The sequence below is a fragment of the Cetorhinus maximus genome, chromosome 12 (genome assembly GCF_964194155.1).
Source record: "Cetorhinus maximus chromosome 12, sCetMax3.hap1.1, whole genome shotgun sequence".
NCBI lineage: Eukaryota > Metazoa > Chordata > Chondrichthyes > Lamniformes > Cetorhinidae > Cetorhinus > Cetorhinus maximus.
In genome coordinates this window covers 40544186-40563101 of record NC_135890.1, presented here as the reverse complement: position 1 = coordinate 40563101, position 18916 = coordinate 40544186, and the positions used below count along the sequence as shown (strand labels likewise).

The 18916-nt window shown below is 40.7% G+C and overlaps 1 protein-coding gene across 6 annotated transcripts in view; it reads right to left on the bottom strand.

Annotated features, from left to right (window-relative positions):
* Positions 1–13907, bottom strand: part of bltp3b (bridge-like lipid transfer protein family member 3B) — a 146796-nt gene extending 132889 nt beyond the window's left edge. For 3 of the 6 annotated variants that reach the window (XM_078553434.1, XM_078553435.1, XM_078553436.1), the window contains exon 1: positions 13725–13905. In XM_078553434.1, coding sequence (XP_078409560.1) covers positions 13725–13768 — 44 coding nt within the window. In that variant the 5' untranslated portion in view covers positions 13769–13905. Of the gene's footprint in view, positions 1–13724 lie in introns of all 6 variants that reach the window. The other 3 variants (XR_013578120.1, XM_078553437.1, XR_013578119.1) reach the window with 2 other exon arrangements.
* Positions 13908–18916: the final 5009 nt, after the last annotated feature.

Genomic DNA, 18916 nt, shown 5'->3' with positions numbered 1-18916 from the left:
CTTGTACAGGCAGAGGAAGGAATACCAACAAACCAGATGTCTCAAACCTCTGCCTAGATGAAAAAGACAGAGAATCATCAAATCTTAAAGCACAAAAGGAGGCCACCTGGTCTGTTTTGCCTGTGGCAACGCTTTGAAACAGCAATCCAATTTCATTCCACATCTTAGCTATTTTCCATTAACCATTCAAATTAATCATCTTCAAGTTTGAAGTTTCCTCTAGATTCTCCTTCCACCACCCTTTCAGTTAGTGCATTCCAAACTTTAACAGGCCTGTGTGTGAAAATATTCTCATTTCCCCTCTCGTTATTTTGCTAATTATTTAAAATCTATGACCACTGGTTACTGACCCATTCGACAGAGGAAACAGGTTTTCCCTTCTCACCCTATCAAAACACCTCAGCATTTTGAATGCCTCTCGTAGATCTCCACTTTACCTTCTCTGCATGAAGGAGAATAATCCCAGCTTCTGCAATCTATATAACTGAAGACAGTCATCCCTGGCATCACCCTGGGAAATGTCACTGCACCTTTTCCAACACCTTTGCATCTTTGGTAATATTGTGCTCTGAATTGTGCATAATACTCCTTCCAGCAGAGACTGGGCCAGTGATTTGTAAAGGTTGAGCATGACCTACTTGTTTTGCATTCAACACCCCTATTTATAAAGCCGTGTGTCCCATTCATTTTCTTACCCACTTATCAACTTGTCCTTCCGTCTTCAAAAATTTGTGAATTTTCACTCCAGGTCTCTCAGCTTTTTCAACCTGAACCGCACACCACCTCTACCAACCACACCTCCCAAACAGCAAAATATCATTTAGATTAACATGTTGTTCCTCCCAAAGAGCATCACTTCGAACATATCCACATTAAATTAGATCTGCCACTTGTTTAACTGTTTCAGCAGTCTGCATATGTTCTCCTGAGGTTTGCTATTATTCTGCTCACTATTTATTACATGGTCAAGTTTTGGATCACCCACAATTGTCCTCCTTATACCCAAGTTCAGGTCATTTAGCTTTAACAAGAAAAGCAATAGTCCTCACACCAACATAATCATAAATATTAAAGGTTTGAATGAAATAACAACGGCATAAGAATCCACATCTTTTGTTTGATCAAATGCTTTGATGTAGCTACCTTCTAGATTTTTCACCCTACTTCTAAGGTTCTACGTCTATTGCGACAGAATTTTAATTCTTGCCTACATTAATTATTCATGTTGTTTGGAAGGTTAAAGGAAATGAGCTTCACTATATGCCTGCATATCAATCACATTTTATTGCACACATAGCCAAAGGTAATAAATTCTGTACTGCAAACATTATCTAATAACAATGAAAATTCTTTAGTAAAAGTTACAACATGTCCTTCAAGCAAAATACACACATACATACTATTAACTTTTGCATCTGTTACATTGTATTTAGGTACTATATCATTCAAAGACATTGCCCATTCCAAACTCAAATGCAGAGGACGAGCCCTAACTTGGATAAGTAATCTGCTGTGGCAAAAAAATACACTGAAATCTGCTCAAACTTGCATGTTGACTTCCCCTGCATCCTTTTATGCATAACTGTTTTTGAGCAGGTAATCATACATGCAGTGCAGAAATTCATCGCAGAACATCACTGTTCAAATTAGTCGTTTGGTAGTGCAGAACTTGAGTATTGCTGAGAAAAAGAGGCCCATGTTTTGACCAAGCTTTTCGTCTTGCACTCATCAGGGCAGTTCACAAGAATGTCAATATCAGGAGAAACAACAAATTTATTCTGTATGAGAAGAGATTGCTGACTGGTTGGCAAGTGGACTCTGATTGGTAGAGGTGTTGCCGTGGAGATTGCCATGTACTTGGCAGTTAACTGCCAGTCACCATCAACTGGTGCATTCTCCACAGCAACCCCTCTACCAGAGTCCACTTGCCAACCAGTCAGCAATCTCTTCTCATACAGAATAAATTTATATCCCCTGACATTGGTATTCTTGTGAACTGCCCTGATGAGTGCAAGACGAAAAGCTTTGACAAAAAATGTCTATTTCAGCAATATTGTTCAAATTCACTTGCCATTGCTACAAAGTAACTTTTCCAAATTCATCATCTCTCCAAATTACAATTACCATTGCAGAAAATTTCCCTTAAGCTACAGTATTGATGGAAATAAAGTTATTAAAAAAAACTAATGGTACCATTTGTTAAATTATTCCAATCTTGCAATTATAAAATTAATGTTTAAAAGCATTTGTATTGGTCAGCTTAGGCTATGTTTCAGAATTATCTCGTCAAAAACCAACAGTTGAATCATGACAGCTTTGCAAAATGTTCAACTTGGAGTTACTCAGAAAAATGATGCAAAAGACAACTTTTTCATCATCATAATTATTTTCTAGAATTATCTTAAATAATCCTCATCATTGAGCCACTGAAAACTTGCAGAAAAAAGGTTAAACAGCATTCAAGTTTGATTAATGTAATGTTATTTGGTCGATTGCTTCCGGAGAAATATTACAGCTATATTCAGTATATTACGCCCAATTAAATGGTCATATTAAAACAGTCTATGATATTACAAGTTATAACACGCGCTCATGGAAAAGTGCAAATCTTTGAATATTTTATTCAGCTGCCTTTGTTTTGACTTTCAAATGTCACTTAATTCTCTAAAAGTGAACAGGCTTATTTGCCTCAATGACAGTCTAAAGTTCCATTCCAGAGGCAGTACAAGCATACAGTATTTTAAATTGGCAGTTTTGAAATAAAATGAAGTTGGATTACATAATGTGCCAGCACCAATAAAAATGTATATTCTATAACTATAGTCCTAAAATGTCTGGGAGCTAGAAATTTAAGATCACTCCAACTAGCTTATCACTGTGCCTTCACATTTAAACTTCTGTTAACTGCAGTTCCAAGACAGCAGGCAAATCTATGTGGAAAACATTTTACCAAATGGCAATATAGATATGCAACAGAAGAATGCTTCAGAACAGAAGGAATTACATATTTTGAGCACATAATCTGGGTAAACATTTCAGTGCAGTGCTAAGGGTGTACTACATTGTCAAAGGTCCCATCTTTTATGACATCCCAATCTGCCTGTTCAGGAGAATGGAAACAATTTCAAGGCACCAACTGAAGGAACATTCTTCCAGTGTCAATACTGATTCCTCTACTAACACCAACAGATTTCCTGGCTGTTCGTCTCATTGCTGTTTGTGGGGCCTTGTGCGTAGATTGTTTTTAAAGCCAATGTACAGCCAATCGTGACTCCACTTAAAAAAGTAATTAATTGGCTGTTAAATTATTTAGGTCATCCTGGCGAAAAGGTGGTATATAAATGAAGTAATTCTTTAATGCATGAAAAAACACAATTATTGGAGGCTCTTAGGTGCCCTCCTTGAGTAATGACAGATCTCCAAAATAATGAAACTCAAATCCCCATTCCCAGTCTTCAGCTGCCATTTCATATGTGCACACCTACATCAGCAGGCACTGACAAGTGATCAAGGACAGAAACCCTGAATAGTTTTCTTCTCCCTAAGGGTATCTAGGGAATATTATCATTCTGACTAAAATCGGCTAATTCAGCACAGACCGAGAATATCTCATTTTTAAATAAATGAAATATTTGAAAATATCCAACCTAAATATTAAGATTGGCAAATTGCCACTGAGATAGGAATCACATGAGAATTAGCAGGCAATCCCAAAAGTGATAATGAAAGGTGTCAAAGTTACATACTTGTAATTTTGAAGCCTGCACTACAGCAACAAATGTTGGAATAGCCCCAACTGTACAATGTGGTTTTGCTTCAAAGCTACTTCTGCAGTCATAATCCATGTATTATTACAACTCATTTGTGCTTGGAAATTGCAGTATTTCCTTCTTATGATTTGTTACATGGAATTACGCTGAAATTGAAACACAGAAATAGGCTGTTTGGCCCAAGCAATCCATTTTAGTATTAACCTCCACGTGAGCCATAGTGCTAATTTCATGTGCTCACCTGGTTTCCATAATTCCCTTTTCCTTCAGCCACTTAGCCTATTCTTCAATACTGTATTGACATGGACTCTGCTTCAGTCACCAACTCAGGTAGTGCATTCCACAGCTCTCTGTATAAATAGGTTTCTTCTGTTCTCTGTTTGAAATCCCTTATATTTAATCTTATAACTATGTCCCCTCATTAGGGCCCCTTAACCATTAGCAATGTGCTCCCATCTACTCTATTCCATCTCTTAATTTAAACTTCACTTCATAACCTCCTCTATTCTGATGAGAACAGAGAACAAAAATGGGTTTTGTCAGCAGGTACAAGGGAGTGGGGCATGGTGAGCTGGTACAAAGCATGAGAACTCCTTGTTTATAGAAGCACAAACGCCAGTGTGGTAACTTGATCAGCCCCGGAGGTTCCTATCACTTAACAGAACTAAATTTCAACATGCCCTGGACCCAAACAGACTATCATCTATAGATTTTTTAAATTCAAATTTCTAACATGAAAATAAATGCTAGTTTGCCCCTAAGCTTTACAAGCATGTACAGGTTAGCTTAATCGCCAGCCTGTATGAAAGTGTCAGCATACAGGTGAATTAATGGGTTTATTAGTTCTTTATAATTCTTAGCTTCAATTTCATTTGGGAGTTGGGGGAAGAGAAAGAACACGTCTTATTACCAAACTGCACATTGACCATTTAGTAACAGATTAAAAATACCCCTGTATTTTCTATCTATAAGCAACTGGTAAAGAAATGGTAATGGCCTCCATCAGTCATCTTTGCCTCCTTTGTTCCGTCTCTCCATATAAGCTGTTCTAACGCCTCCTGATTCTAATAAAAGGTTGCTGAATTGAAATGTTAACTCTGCCATTCTCCAGAATTGCTGTTTGCTTGCAGCATTTTCTATTTTTATTTTATACTTTGATTTACATTTCCCGCTGTTTGTCTACATTGCCAAGATATTTCAAAGACAGATACAAATAATTTACCCCACCTGCTTTGTCAAAATGCAGAACTATATGATAACGTACTGCTTCAATTAGCACCTTAAGGTCTTTCAAAGTTATACAACGATAGTTGGTTTTGGCTCTTCTTTCCTTCTGTTCCATATTCTTTTTTCCTCAACTGTGTGTGATTTCTCCACTTATTCCATTCTCAGAACATGAAGGCAACCACAGAAATCTCCATCATCCCAATGTCTTCACCACAGCCTAAATGTTGAAACAACCCCCCCCCCACCAACTGCATATCTTACATAAGTTTTACTAGTGTGCCTGAAAACTGAAATATGAAAATATCACCATGGCTAGAGACTAAATCAAGATCTCTCAGTATGTTATTGCACACTGCACCAGCGCACTGTACTATCATGCAGACTTCTCTTGTGTCTCTTAGCTCACTTTGTTTTGGGTGATCTCTTATTTGAAGTCTCTCCTCTCTGCTTCCTATTCCATAAATGTCAGTTACAATTAACTTTCTATATAAACTCTATCATCAGTAATACAACACTTTTGAAACAAAGAAACAGGTTTGTGTGGCTTTCAGGAGCAATGACACGTGCCTAAGAAATGTATCGTTCAAAGAACCAAGTGGATATCAGGTCACTGGCATACTCATTACGTTACGAGCCGACCATGACACCAACTGAAATAAAACTCCTCATTGTGTCGGATAGCTTTCCATCGCACCATTCAGTGCAAGCTAAGATAATCCTTTTACTTGTCATATTTATCCAGACAACCATATGAGAGAGTCATTGACAATCTTTCACCTGATCTTGTATCTGCAAAAACAGATTCACAGCCTTTATTTTCCCAATAGTATGACCTTGATTCGATTAGTGTGTCTTCACAGCCGTTTGGAAAGTAAAAAAAAAGCATATCTTGTTTTTTTAATATTTGAAAGAGTCAGCTAATAACTAATATTTCCACTATTAATGTATCACACTGCTCAAGCATCAAACAGATTAAAGATTTAATATCAACACAAAGCATTATAGCAGCCAGCCACAATATGTAAACAAATCCAACATTAGAATCAGACGAGAGAAAACTCTTATTAAAATCATTAGTCGGTTACAGAGATAGAACATTATGTAGACAGACTCATTTCACAATTGGAAATCCGCATCTGACTGAAACAAAGCTGCAACCAGCCAAGAAAGAAACTGTTCATCATCTGTGTAACAAGTGACCGAACAAATTTATGTGATAAAGCCTAAGTAGTTTTAGTCACCTTTATATAAGAACAAATTTCTCTTTAGATAGGACCTCCAAGTCCTCATATCCCAAAGCTTTTCACAACCAATGGATTTTTTTGAAGTATTCAATGTTGTTATTAAAATCAGCAAATGCAGCAGCTAATTTATTCACACCAATGTCACACAAACAGTAAATTGAATGAATGGCCTGATAATCTGCTTCTGGTCGTGTTGGTCAAGAGAGGAATGTTGGCCAGGACACAGATAGAACATCATAGTATTCAGCAGATAAGCCCACTGGATCTTTTACATTCATCCACGTCGAGAGCTAAGGCACTAGTTGAACATCTCATCTGAATCATGGCATCACTGACAACACAGCACGGCCAAGAACTACAATAGCATATCAGCTACATTATGCAATTGATTATGTGGTATTCAAAGGACCCAAGATAATATTATGCACCTGGGCTAATACAATAATCACAATTTAAAAGAAGATATCACAGGAAGGATTCAAAACTTTAAAATGCAGTGACTGCTGTGTTGGTTTCAAAACATCACAAGCAAACAAGGACCACTTCCAGATCCTCAAAGAAGCAGCTATCAGATGTGAAAACAAAGTTACCATATGCTGGAAAAGAAAATATTCAAAATAGATGCAAATGGTGTGAAATGCCTGTCTCCAACTTCAACCAAGCAGTCAGTGACAATCAGATCTGGCAAAGTCATTATGAGACTTTTTCCATTTATGAGAAATAGCTTTTTCAAGTGGGATACTCAGCAGTAAAAGGTTGCCAGCAACAAAAAGCTAAAGCACAAAGTAACCATTGTGATGCCCGATATGACAGCAGGATTATGAAAACAAACCCAGTTGTCTTGGGAAAATTTAAGTCACCAGACTGTGGTGTAGTCACTTATTTGTAGATCGTAATTCAATTCTAATGGTTGAGCAATTCTGTTTATTGCGACTGGATTTTCTTGAAGAATCTGACAAAAATTGTGTGATGAGGATCACAAATTTCATAGTCTGGATAATTTTGGTGACTGAATAGTGGAAAAAGTTCACCCTCACATGACACTATACAGTCTCTCAACAAGGAAACCACGTAATTCATGTAATGACTAATAGATAGTCAAATCAATAATTGATGTGTTGTATGCAGATCTCATTATTTGTTAGGTCTAATTACAAATCAATTACTTTTCATTCAGTACAATAAACATTGCCATTTCCCAGTGCTTTTCAAACTATTGCTAATAAACCTGGAGTAATTGCATCACAATCATTATTGTGTGATCATCAAACACCAAGGACACAGAATGTTGTAAGTTGAGGCCATAAAAGGGAGCCAATTTTGAGAGGTTACAGGCTGCTGGTGAAGCCTTGCATAAAGTATGGTAGGAAGAAAATGAAGCATCACTCCCGGCATGCACAAGCCTCATTAGAACAGTATAATGATGCAAATTAGACCCACTCCAGACCTCAAATCTTCAGGTGTCTACATCACCCAAACATGCAGTTCACCTCTGTAAAATGGTGTGTGGATTAGTCTGCTGCAGCACACCACATAAAAGGGAAATCAGTTTTAAATGGAATCATTTTTCTTTCAGTTTTTAAGTTATGATTACTAATTTTGCTCCAAGCATCAAATCAGCTGATTTATTTGGGCAGTATACCATATTTTCCCCCCCCACCCATAACCGATTGTACTATCCTTGATTATTCTTGGTTGTTGCTGGTATTTAGATCACACCATACAGAATGGTGAGGGTGGGTACGCCTTTATGGGTTATAATTTTGCTGCATTGTTTAGATGAGGAAGAGAAGTGCATGAGGGGCTAACAAATGCAAGTGCACTGATGCCTGAAGTCTTCTGGTCATACCCTACACAGTCCAGGGACTTGTGTTTACAGAGCCTTTCACATGTTAATTAAAAACTTAACTTCTATTTACATAGCACCCTTTTGTGCCCCTAGATTGTCCTAAAACGGTTCACAGCCAGTGAAATACTTTTAAAGTGCAGTCACTGTTGTTTTGTAGGCCAGCTTGCGCACAGTAAAATCCCCCAGCAATAAGGTCAATGACTAATTAATCAGTTTCAGTGTTGGATGAGTGCTAAACATTGCCCAGACCACCAGAACTCCCTTATCCTTCTTCAAGTAATATAATAGGATCTTCTCTCAGTAACGTAGACAAAGTCTCTTTAATGTTTCACCTGAAAGACAGCACCTTCAACCATACAGCACTCCCTCTGTACACACTGAATTGTCAACTTAGATTGTGTGCTCAAGCCTTGAATAGGGTTTGGACCAATGTCCATCTGACTCCAAGGCAAGAGCGCTACCATCCTCTTGTGAAGCAGTGATAACAAAGTCAGGTCTCTCCCGTCTTCTTCACCACTGCTTCACAATATAGGCTGATGCATAATTGTACCATCGGCTGTAGGATGGACGACAGGCAACAGCTGGAAAAGGAACAGCACATCCAATGAAACTAAGAGTTGCAGGGAGCTTTTGTAGTATTCGATCTTTCCAAGCCACCAGAGGGAAAATCTGCCACATCATGCAGTGCACACGTACCAAAAGTAAAAATCCAAGGGGGTATCAACTGGACAAGAAGCACGACTTTGATAGGTTCCGTTGAGCCCAAAGTATGGCGCATGACACCCATATGGGGTTCAGAGTTCCTCATTTCAATCTCAAACTGAACATCAAAACAAAAGGATTTGCACTAAATTAGTGTTCAGTGGGTACCTGAACAAAGGAACACCTTTTTGTACATCAATGGGCATTGTTTTTAGATGCAGAGTTATAACGTAGAGGTTATAGAGTCTACATTTTTGGAAAGGAAACAACGTATGTACAGGGGTAGGATGGAAAAAGGCGGCTCTTATGAGACCAGAGCTAACCTCTGCATTCCTCCATGTTGACCCCAATAGAAAGTTCTAGAGAAGGAGGAATACCTCAAGCTAGTAGGATAAATGAAGGCTTGCCATTTCCAGGGCACCACCTCTGCCACTCTGAAAACTGTGCTGTTCAATTCTAGCACAAAGAACAGGTGTGTGCAAAAGGGTTGCTTATGAAACCTTAAATCACACATTCCAAAGGGCATGAGAGATCCCAATTTAAGCTCTAGTCATGCTTCGGTGAGCCTCACAAAAATATGTAAATGAACACAAGAACACCTACCTTCAATTTTCAGCTGATACCAGCAAACTTCTTTGTCATTTGCAGCCAGTCACAAGGGATCTGTTGACTGCCATAGCCTCAGTCAGTGATCTTCCTCCATGCAGCTTGCATCTGTGCTTTTACTGCAGGTTGACTTACAGCCCTGAATAGGGGCCTCCTCTGGCACAACACTTACAGCAAAATCTCCCACGTGTTCTGCACTAACACAAGCAGCTTTGACTACATGGTTCCATTGTGGCATTATTTATATTTGTTGCTTTCCTGCCACCTTCAATGGTTAGATGCCACCCTGCCAAGTTTTATGCTCCCCAGCCAAGTGTGCTACAATCCAAGTTATTTGGGCAATAATTTTATGTGGCAGCAGCCTATTCAAATCAAGGGGAAGTGCGTTCATCAGTAAATTCAAATGGCATCTGCCTCCTGAGCTCCCAGGGCAGGCAAGCTTCTGTTGTGGGCCACCTCAAACCCATTTATGCCAGAAAATCAGGGCTAGGATATACACAGTGATTTAAAAATTTGAAGATATTAATTAAATCTAATATGTTTACAATGTAAAGATTATCTGAAATTTTTCTTTAAAACACCTGCAGCAGTTAGAAAATATTCTAATGTCTTTTTTTCATCCATTCATGGAATGTGAGCTTTGCTGGCAAGACCTGTATTTATTACCCATCGCTAATAGCTCCTGAGAAGAGGGTTGCCATTGGCCAGAAACTGAACTGGACTAATCATATATTTACTGTGGTTACTGGAGTTCAGAGGCTGGGAATTCTGTACAAGTAACTCACCTCCTGACTCCCCAAAGCCTGCCGACCATCTACAAAGCACCTGTCAGGTTTGCGATGGAATAATCTCCACTTGTCAGCACGAGTGCAGCTCCAACAACACGAAGCTCGACACCATCCAGGACAAAGCAGCTGGCTTGATTGGCACCCCATCCACCACCTTTAACATTCACTCTCTCCTCCACTGAGGCACAGTGGCAGCAGTGTGCACCATCTACAAGATGCTTCGCAGTAACTCACCAAGGCTTCAACAACATCTTCCAAGCCCGCAAACTCTACCACCTTGACAAGGACAGAAGATGCATGGGAACACCAGCACCTGGAAGTTCCCCTCCAAGCCACACACCATTCTGATTTGGAAACATATCGCCATTCCTTCACCATCACTGGGTCATCCTGCAACTCCCTTCCTAATAGCACTGTGGGTGTACCTACAACACAAGGACTGCAGCGGTTCAAAAAGATGGCTTATCACCATCATCTCAAGGGCAATTAGGGATGGGCAAAAAATGCTGGCCCAGCCAGTGATGCCCACATCCTGTGAAAAAAGATGGTGATGAGTCACATTCTTGAGCCTCTACAGTTTGTATAGTAAAGGTACTCCCACAGTGCTGTTCAGTAGGGAATTCTAGTATTTTGAACAAGCGACAATGAAGGAACGGCAATACATTTCCAAGTCAGCACAGTTTGTGAATTGAAGGGGAACTTGCAAATGGTATTTTTACCTGTTCACTGTCCTGGTCTTTCTAGGTGGTAGAGGTTGTGGGTTTGGAAGGTGCTGCCAAAGAAGTCATGGCGAGTTGCTGCAGTGCATCTTGCAGATGGTGCACATTGAAGCCATGTTGCACCTTTGTTGGAGGGAGTGAATGTTTAAAATAGTGGGTGGGATGCTGATCAAGTGGCCTGCTTTGTCCTGGAAGGTGTTGAGTTTCTTGAATGTTGCTGCAACTTCATTCATGCAGCCAAGCGGAGAGCATTCCATCACACTCCTAACTTCTGCCACTTGTGCCTAAAAGCTGAGGCAAGTCAGGACAGGAGTCACTCACCACAAAATGCTCAGCCTTTGATCTTCTTGTCTTCACCGTATTTTTGTGGCTGATGCAATTGTGGTTATGGTCAATGGTGATTCTCAGATGTTGTCAGTAGGGGAGGAGTGGTTCACTGATATTATTTCCATTGAACATCAAGGAGGTGGTTAGAATCTAACGAGTTGGAGATGGTCATTGTCTGGTACTTACGCAACATGGATGTTACTTGCTACTTAGCAGCAGAGACCTGGATGGTGTCCATATTTTGTGACATGAACTTCAGTACCATTTGCAGCTCTACAAATAATGAACACTGTGCAGTCATGAGCAAACATCCCACTCTGACCTTTTGATAGAGGGCAGGTCATTGAAACAGCAGCTGAAGATGCCTGGACCAAGGACAGTGCCCTGAGGAACTCCTGTGGTGATGTCCTGGGGCTGAAGTGATTGGCCTCCAACAACCACAGCCATTTTCCATTGTGCCAGGTATGACTCCAGCCAGTGAAGAGTTTTACCCCTGATCCCCATTGATTTCAATTTCAGGAGGCCTCTTGGTGCTACATTTGGTCAAATGCAGTCATTCTCACCTCACTTCTGGAATTCAGCTCTTCTCCCCACATTTGGACTTAGGCTGGCATGAGTTCTGGAATCAGGTGGCTGTGGCAGAAGCCAACCTGAGCATCGGGGAGCAGGTTATAGTAAGGAAGTGGTACTTAAGTAGGCTAATGGGTAGTATTTGGCCAGGTTTGATTTTTCCTGCTTTTTGTGGACAGCACATGTGAACAAACTTCCACTTTGTTAGAAGCTGTATTAGAACAGGGCTTGACCAAAGGCACAACTCATTCATTTATTCAAGGTCAACATTTATTGCCTATGCCTGATGGCCCCAGGTCCACCTTCTTGACCCCCTGCAGTCCATGAGGTGAAAGTACTCCCAGAGTAATTATACATTTGCTGTAATGAAAACAGAAAATGCTGGGAAAACTCAGCATGTCTGTCAGCATCTGTGGAGAGAAACAGAGTTAATGATTCCAGGCGGTATGACTCTTCTTCAGGGCGGACTCAAAGTTAACCGTTTCTCTCTTCACAGATGCTGTCAGACCTGCTGAGTTTGTCCAGCATTTTCTGTTTTTATTTCCGATTTCCAGCATCCACAATATTTTGCTTTTATACATTTGCTGTAACGGTTTGGTACAAATGAGTGGCTTGCTAGGCCATTTCAGAGCACAGTTAAGAGTCAACCACATTAGTCAAGAGTCACATATCTGCCAGATCAGGTAACGACGACAAATTTCCTCCCCTAAAAGACATAAGTGAACCAGATTTTTTTTTACGACAATCCGGTAGTTACAAGGTCACCCTGACTGATGCCGGCTTTGTATTCCTGATTTATCCAGCACCACAGCCTGCTGAATCAGGATGACTGTGTTGTGGCTTTTAATGCAAGTGATTAAATTGGAATGAGCTTTAAATGCTGAGACATTTTGCCTACAAAGTGAGTTGGGAGAAAGGAGCACCAGTAGCAATTTCAGTTTTCCAAGTGTTGTCCAAGTTCCAATATGTACAGCACATAAATAAATAAGGAGATCTACAGCAACTGGAAATATTTACAGGATGATTTAGCATGTTGTTATAAAGGAACAACCCTAACGAAATGTGTGACATCATCTGCCCTGCCATAATACAAACTGACGACAGGTGTATCTGCAAAACATGGCAATCCAGTTTCAAATCGGAACCACCTCCATGGGTACGTTTCTCTGCACCATCAGTCCAAAAGATCAACCTTGCAATACTTCAGACCCGAGTCATTTCAACATAGAACTTAGCTGAAAGTCTCGATTTTAATACATGATCCCAAATCTCAGTTTAAGCTTACTTATTCGCCTGCTTTCACTTATGACAATGACAAAGCCCATAACCTCCCCCCCTCCCACCCAATGCCACACACAGCTGGAAAATCTGAACCAAACGGACAGTCTCCACCCCGTCTCGACGTGTCACGGTTACAGCCCGAAACACTGGATTCATTTGTAATTTGGACCATGAACTCATCGATTCCACCCGCAATACTCAAATCACCCAAACCGCTGTTAATCTTGATCGCCGACGAAAAAAAAAAATCCCAGCACCGATGGGGGGGGGGGGAGGGAAAAGTTTTCTCTGCTCCCCATTTAGCTGTCGGATGTCATTTAAAGAAAATCCGAAGCTTTCGTTTTCCTGTCCGCTCTGATTTAAATTTAACTGGCCGATTCCCCACTGCTTCTCTCTCGGCGTCAATCTGCTTCTTAACATTCCCCTTTCCTGCCCAGTCCCAGGATTCACTTTGTGGAGGAATCCGCGTTTAATATCGGATTCGGGCTCGGCTTTCCTTCTATGCCTAACGTTCCGCCTAAGGAGGCGAGTCCCCGGTGAGGTAGGTCCCGGATCCGCTCCCCCGGCCGGGGCCGGTAACCCCCACCCCCCACCCCCCACCCCCCCTCCTCTCGCCGGCCGCACAAAACCGCGCCGCTCACCTGGACAAGTGCTTCAGGATCTGCTTCTTGATGAGTCCCGCCATCCCTGAGAAGAAATTAGAGAACCGCTTTCATGTCAGATTTTGTGATGTGGATGCTGTCACCCCCGGCAGCCTCTCCCTCCAACACCTTCACCGCCTTAATCCAGAGCGTCCATTACTGTTACTGAGCGACACGGGGACAGGAGCGAGGCTAGCGGGGCATTGGTTATCCAGGGTGAGACTAGCGGGGCAATGCTCATCCAGAGTGAGACTAGCGGGGCAATGGTCATCCAGAGTGAGGCTGGACGGGCAAAACTCAGCCAGGGTGAGGCTGGAGGGGAAAAGCTCAGCTCCGTCCCGAGATAAGACTAATTAAAAATACAAGTGCAAGACAAAGCAACCTTGTGTTGGCTCTCAGTAAGAACAATCCAGCTAATCCCATTCCTTCTTCCTTTCCCCATAGCCCTGCACTTTTTTTCATGTACTTATCCTTTTCCCTTTTGAAAACCTTAGTTGAATCTGCCTCCACCACTCGGGTAGTGCATTCCAGATCCTAAACACTTGCTCTCTAAAATTGTTTTCCCTCATGTTTATCTGCTACTCCTATTGCCACGCCCTTTGGTCTTGCACCATGAAACCTTTTGTCATTTAATCTCTCCTGTCTTCCACCCACAAACCTTCCTTTTTGTTCTTCTTCCCTCCTTCACTTGCTCAAATCCTATTACATTTCCAACTTCTCTCAGTTCTGATGAAACGTCACAAACCTGAAATGTTAACTCTGTATCTCTCTCCCCAGATGCTATGAGACCTGCAAGTATTTCCAGCTTTTTCTGATTTTATTTCAAATTTTCAGCATCCACAATATTTTGCTTTACTTTCCCCATGTCACCTTCAGTTCTTTTGCCAATTACCTTAAATGTATCAAAAGCAGAAAACTAGGTTCATAATAACTTCTTTGCTTTCTCCACGTTTAAAGCCCACAATCCTGTATGCTTTCTAAATTACTTGCTCAACTACCCTGCCACCTTCAATGATTTGTGCACTTATACCTCCAAGTATCTCTGTTGCTGCACCCCTTTTAGAATTGTCTCCTTAATTTAAATTGCCTCTCTCTGTTCTTCCGACCAAAATTTTTCACTCTGCGCTTCTTTCATTTTCTGACGATATCTGAGGGAGTGGGAAATGGACAAGGCTAGCACCAAAGCAAAATACTGCAGAAGCTGGAAATCTGAAATAAGTACAGAAAATACTGAAAATATGCAGCTGGCGACATCTGTGGAGAGAAACAGATTTAATGTTGAAGAAAAACTGGTGGTCATTTCTGAGTGAGATGTCATTCATACTAGATTCAGATCCAGACCAGGGAGGGAAAAGGAGACCAGTGGGTGTCTTGTACAAGTAAACAGGAGGAACTTGCCCGGATCAGATCACAAGAGTGCCTTTAAAGAAAAACAGACATTCATTTCAATGAGTCAGCTATTTTGTCGTTCATAATGGTTTTCCCTTCAAGAGCACCATCACATCACTGGAAATATGATAATTAACAGGCCTGAAAAATAGATTACATATGAAATAATTTACAAACCTAAAGAAAATTCTGAACTCATTTATAAACCTAGTATGTTAGCTCACACAAAATATCTCTAAAACATAATTGAAAATACAGAATGTTAAGATACAGACTCAGCTAATCCTAATGAAGAAAATAGTATGATTATTTGGATTAAGGCTGAGGCATTCCCCACACCTAGGCCCTGGGGAATGACTTGAGAGTTAAGTGAGCATTGCAGAAACAAATTCTGCTGACAAAGAAATAAAAAGAAAAGCTGTAAAGGATGGAAATCTGGAATAATTGCGGGTCATTTTACGTGAAAAAAAGACAATACAGGGGAACAATTCACACCAAATTAATTTTATTACATTGTAAATTTGCAGCTTTTCAAAATGCCGACAGTCAATAATTATCATCTATCCTGAAGAAATTCATTTTTGTGCCTTTTTCCAATTAAACAAAATGTGGTCACTGTTACAAAGCCACATGTCAATCTTCTTTATTGCTTCATTGATTGTGAAGTGCTTTGAGAAATCCTGAGTTCATGAAATTTTCAATATGGATGTGAATTCTTCCTTATTTCTGTATTCATTCAGGAAATGCAGCATAATTATGTCAATGTTTACATGCATCTTGTCTAAACTGAAATATGCTTGTTACTACCCTATTTCAAGTTTTTGTAACAGTTACATGGTGAAACATTGTATGGTGTATCACTGATGCTATTTTTATTTCTTCATTCATGGGTTGTGGGTATCATTGTCCGTCCTTAATTGTCCTTAACTGATTGGCTTACTAGGTCATTTCTGAAGCAATTAAGAGTCAACCACCTTGCTGTCGTAACAGTGACGAATAGGAAATTTCAGTCCAATTTTTACTATTAAAGAAGTCTATATATTTTCATGTCTTTGTATGGGAAACTGGCAGTCACTTTCAGCATTAGGTTCATTAACTCTGTCCTTGAGCTACAAAGAGTACATATTACAGTTCAGTAAGGAAGAAGTGGTTTCAACGGCACTATTGCTAAGAAGCAGTTTCTGAGACCTATCTATTCAGGTGTTGATCTATTCAATTTGGCCCATTGTCAGTTTGACACCCTTGTTGGTTAGAGATAGATTCATCGGTGATGTGAACAAAAACTAAATTACTGCAGAAATCTGAAAGAAAAAAAGAGCATACATGCAATGTGCAACACATTTGGGGCAGCATCTATAGGGAGAGCAGGCACATTACTACTTCAAGATGGTCCCTTTGTTGGAGCAAACTGTTCATCTATGGCATCTTATGGCTCTGACAGAGGGTTCATACGTCAAATGGTAGCGTGTCTGTTCTGTCCACAGATGAGTGTGTCAAGAATTTCCTGGGCCTTTTTTGACTTGAAAATGTATTTGGGGGTGAGGTGGCTTGGTGATTGATAAGCACCACACACCCATTCTGTTAGGTTTTTGGCTAGGATTATTTACCATTGGCCTTTTCCTGTAGCTGTTAAAAGAGAAAGATAAGAAATAGGAAAATGCACTGACATTCACCAGGCTCTGAAGTTTAGAATGGAGAAGGATAAATTGAAGTTATTTAGTTGACTTAAAGGAAAATGACATACTGATTGATTTTGTATTACACACAAGTGGGTAGCTTGGAGTGTGGACTGCATCATCAGATATTTGCCGATAGAGGATTCCCACCCTAAGCACCAGCACATCCCTGCTCCACTCACTATGACTCTGATATGGATCATTCATTACTAGGACCTACTGTCTGACAGCATAGGAGCAGAGGTTAAGACCTTATGTTATTAAACTGAATTTTATGGCTGGAAATGCATAATAGAAAGATGAGGTGCTGTTCCTTGAGTTTGTGCTGAGCAGTGGAGCATTGAGTGTTGGAGACAAAGGACAGAAGGTTAGAGTGGGATTGCAATGAAGAATTATAGTGGTAAGTGCCCAGAGTCTCAAGGTCATGCATTCAGACTGAATAGAGATATCCAGCAAAGCTATAACCCAATCTGCATTTGGACTTCCCAATGTAGAGTAGACTGCACCATGAGCAGTGGATACAGCTTACAAATAAACTGCCGTTGCACCAGGAAGGAGTGTTTGGGGCACTGGATGTTTAAAAGGGCGGAGGTGAAAAGGCAGGTGTTGCATCTCTTTCATTTGTTATGAAATTATAATAATTTTCATAATATTATTCTGGTTTATTGTAAAGTAGGTTTATGGGTGTGAGTGTTCTGTCTGTGTGATTTAATTACGTTTGGAGTCAGGTAGACTGCAAGCTTGAAATTATCAAAAGGAATTAGGTGTAGAAGGCATTGAAATGCTAATGAGTAAACATAGATGCTGTCTTAGCGTATACGATGTGATGGAAGTTTGCATTTTTAGATAAGTGAAGGAGTCGTTTGGATTTCAAAGGGGTGTTAGGGTGTTTACAACTAACCAGATGAGCAAGGGCTAAGCAGTGTGTTTATTTTTCCCAAAGGTCACTGACAATATTAGCAACATGAAAGTTTTTATATTATGGGAAAGGTAAAGTTACAAAGACGTATGGAACAATGGAATTTACAGATTAAAGAGAGCAAAACATATATAAATGAGAAAGAAAGGCTATGTTGGGGGGCCATGTAAGATCTAACAGCAGTGTGTGAAATGGCCTTCGAGAAGCCTCCAACCATGTTTGCAAAAGTCTGCTGTGTCCAATAACTAAAGTTGGAGACAAGCTTTTGGAATTCCACTGTCAAGTGAGTACTGGTAACTTGCTGGCTTGTTTTCTTAAATTTAAAATCTATTTTCGACTTTTGTCTCAAAGGGGGTGTGTAATTGGGAGCCAGGTTAATTAGGAATTTTAGGATTTGTTATGGTATTAAGTAATTGTAGTCATATGTATGTGCTTGAAATCATTTCTTTTGTTAATAAATATTTCAATGTAATTTTTTTAATCTATAAAGGTCTGAGTGTACTCATTACTTGCGAATTCAGTGCACACATCTTGTGTAAGTACAAATTGCAAAACCGTTGTGATAGCGTGGCCAAGTTTCCCTTGTGGATTTGGCCCGCCTGGCGCACATCATCTGCCACGTCATAGCATATTTACATGCGAAGGTGCTGGGGAAAGGGGAGCGGCTACTGGGGGAGATGGAAGCATAGACCAAGGGCATTGTGGAGGGAATAGTCCCTTCCGAAAGCTGAACCAGGAGGGGACAGGAAGATGTGTTTGGTGGAGGCATCATGCAGGAGATGGTGGAAATGGCAGAGGATGATCGCTTGAATGTGAAAGCCAGTGGAGACATCTGGGAAGAGTGTCCTGCAGTCAGCTTCGGGGTGAAGCAGTCTGGGAAGACTGTCCTGCAGTCAGCATCATGGTGAAGCAGACTGGGAAGAGTGTCCTGCCGTCAGCATCGCTGTGAAGCAGTCTGGGAAGACTGTCCTGCAGTCAGCATCGCGGTGAAGCAGTCTGGGAAGAGCGTCCTGCAGTCAGCAATGTAGTCAAGCAGTCTGGGAAGAGCATCCTGCAGTCAGCATCACGGTCAAGCAGTCTGGGAAGATCACCCTGCAGTCAGCATTGCGGTCAAGCGGTCTCGGAAGAGCATCCTGCAGTCAGCATCGCTGTCAAGCAGTCTGGGAAGAGCGTCCTGCAGTTAGCATCGCGGTCAAGCGGTCTCGGAA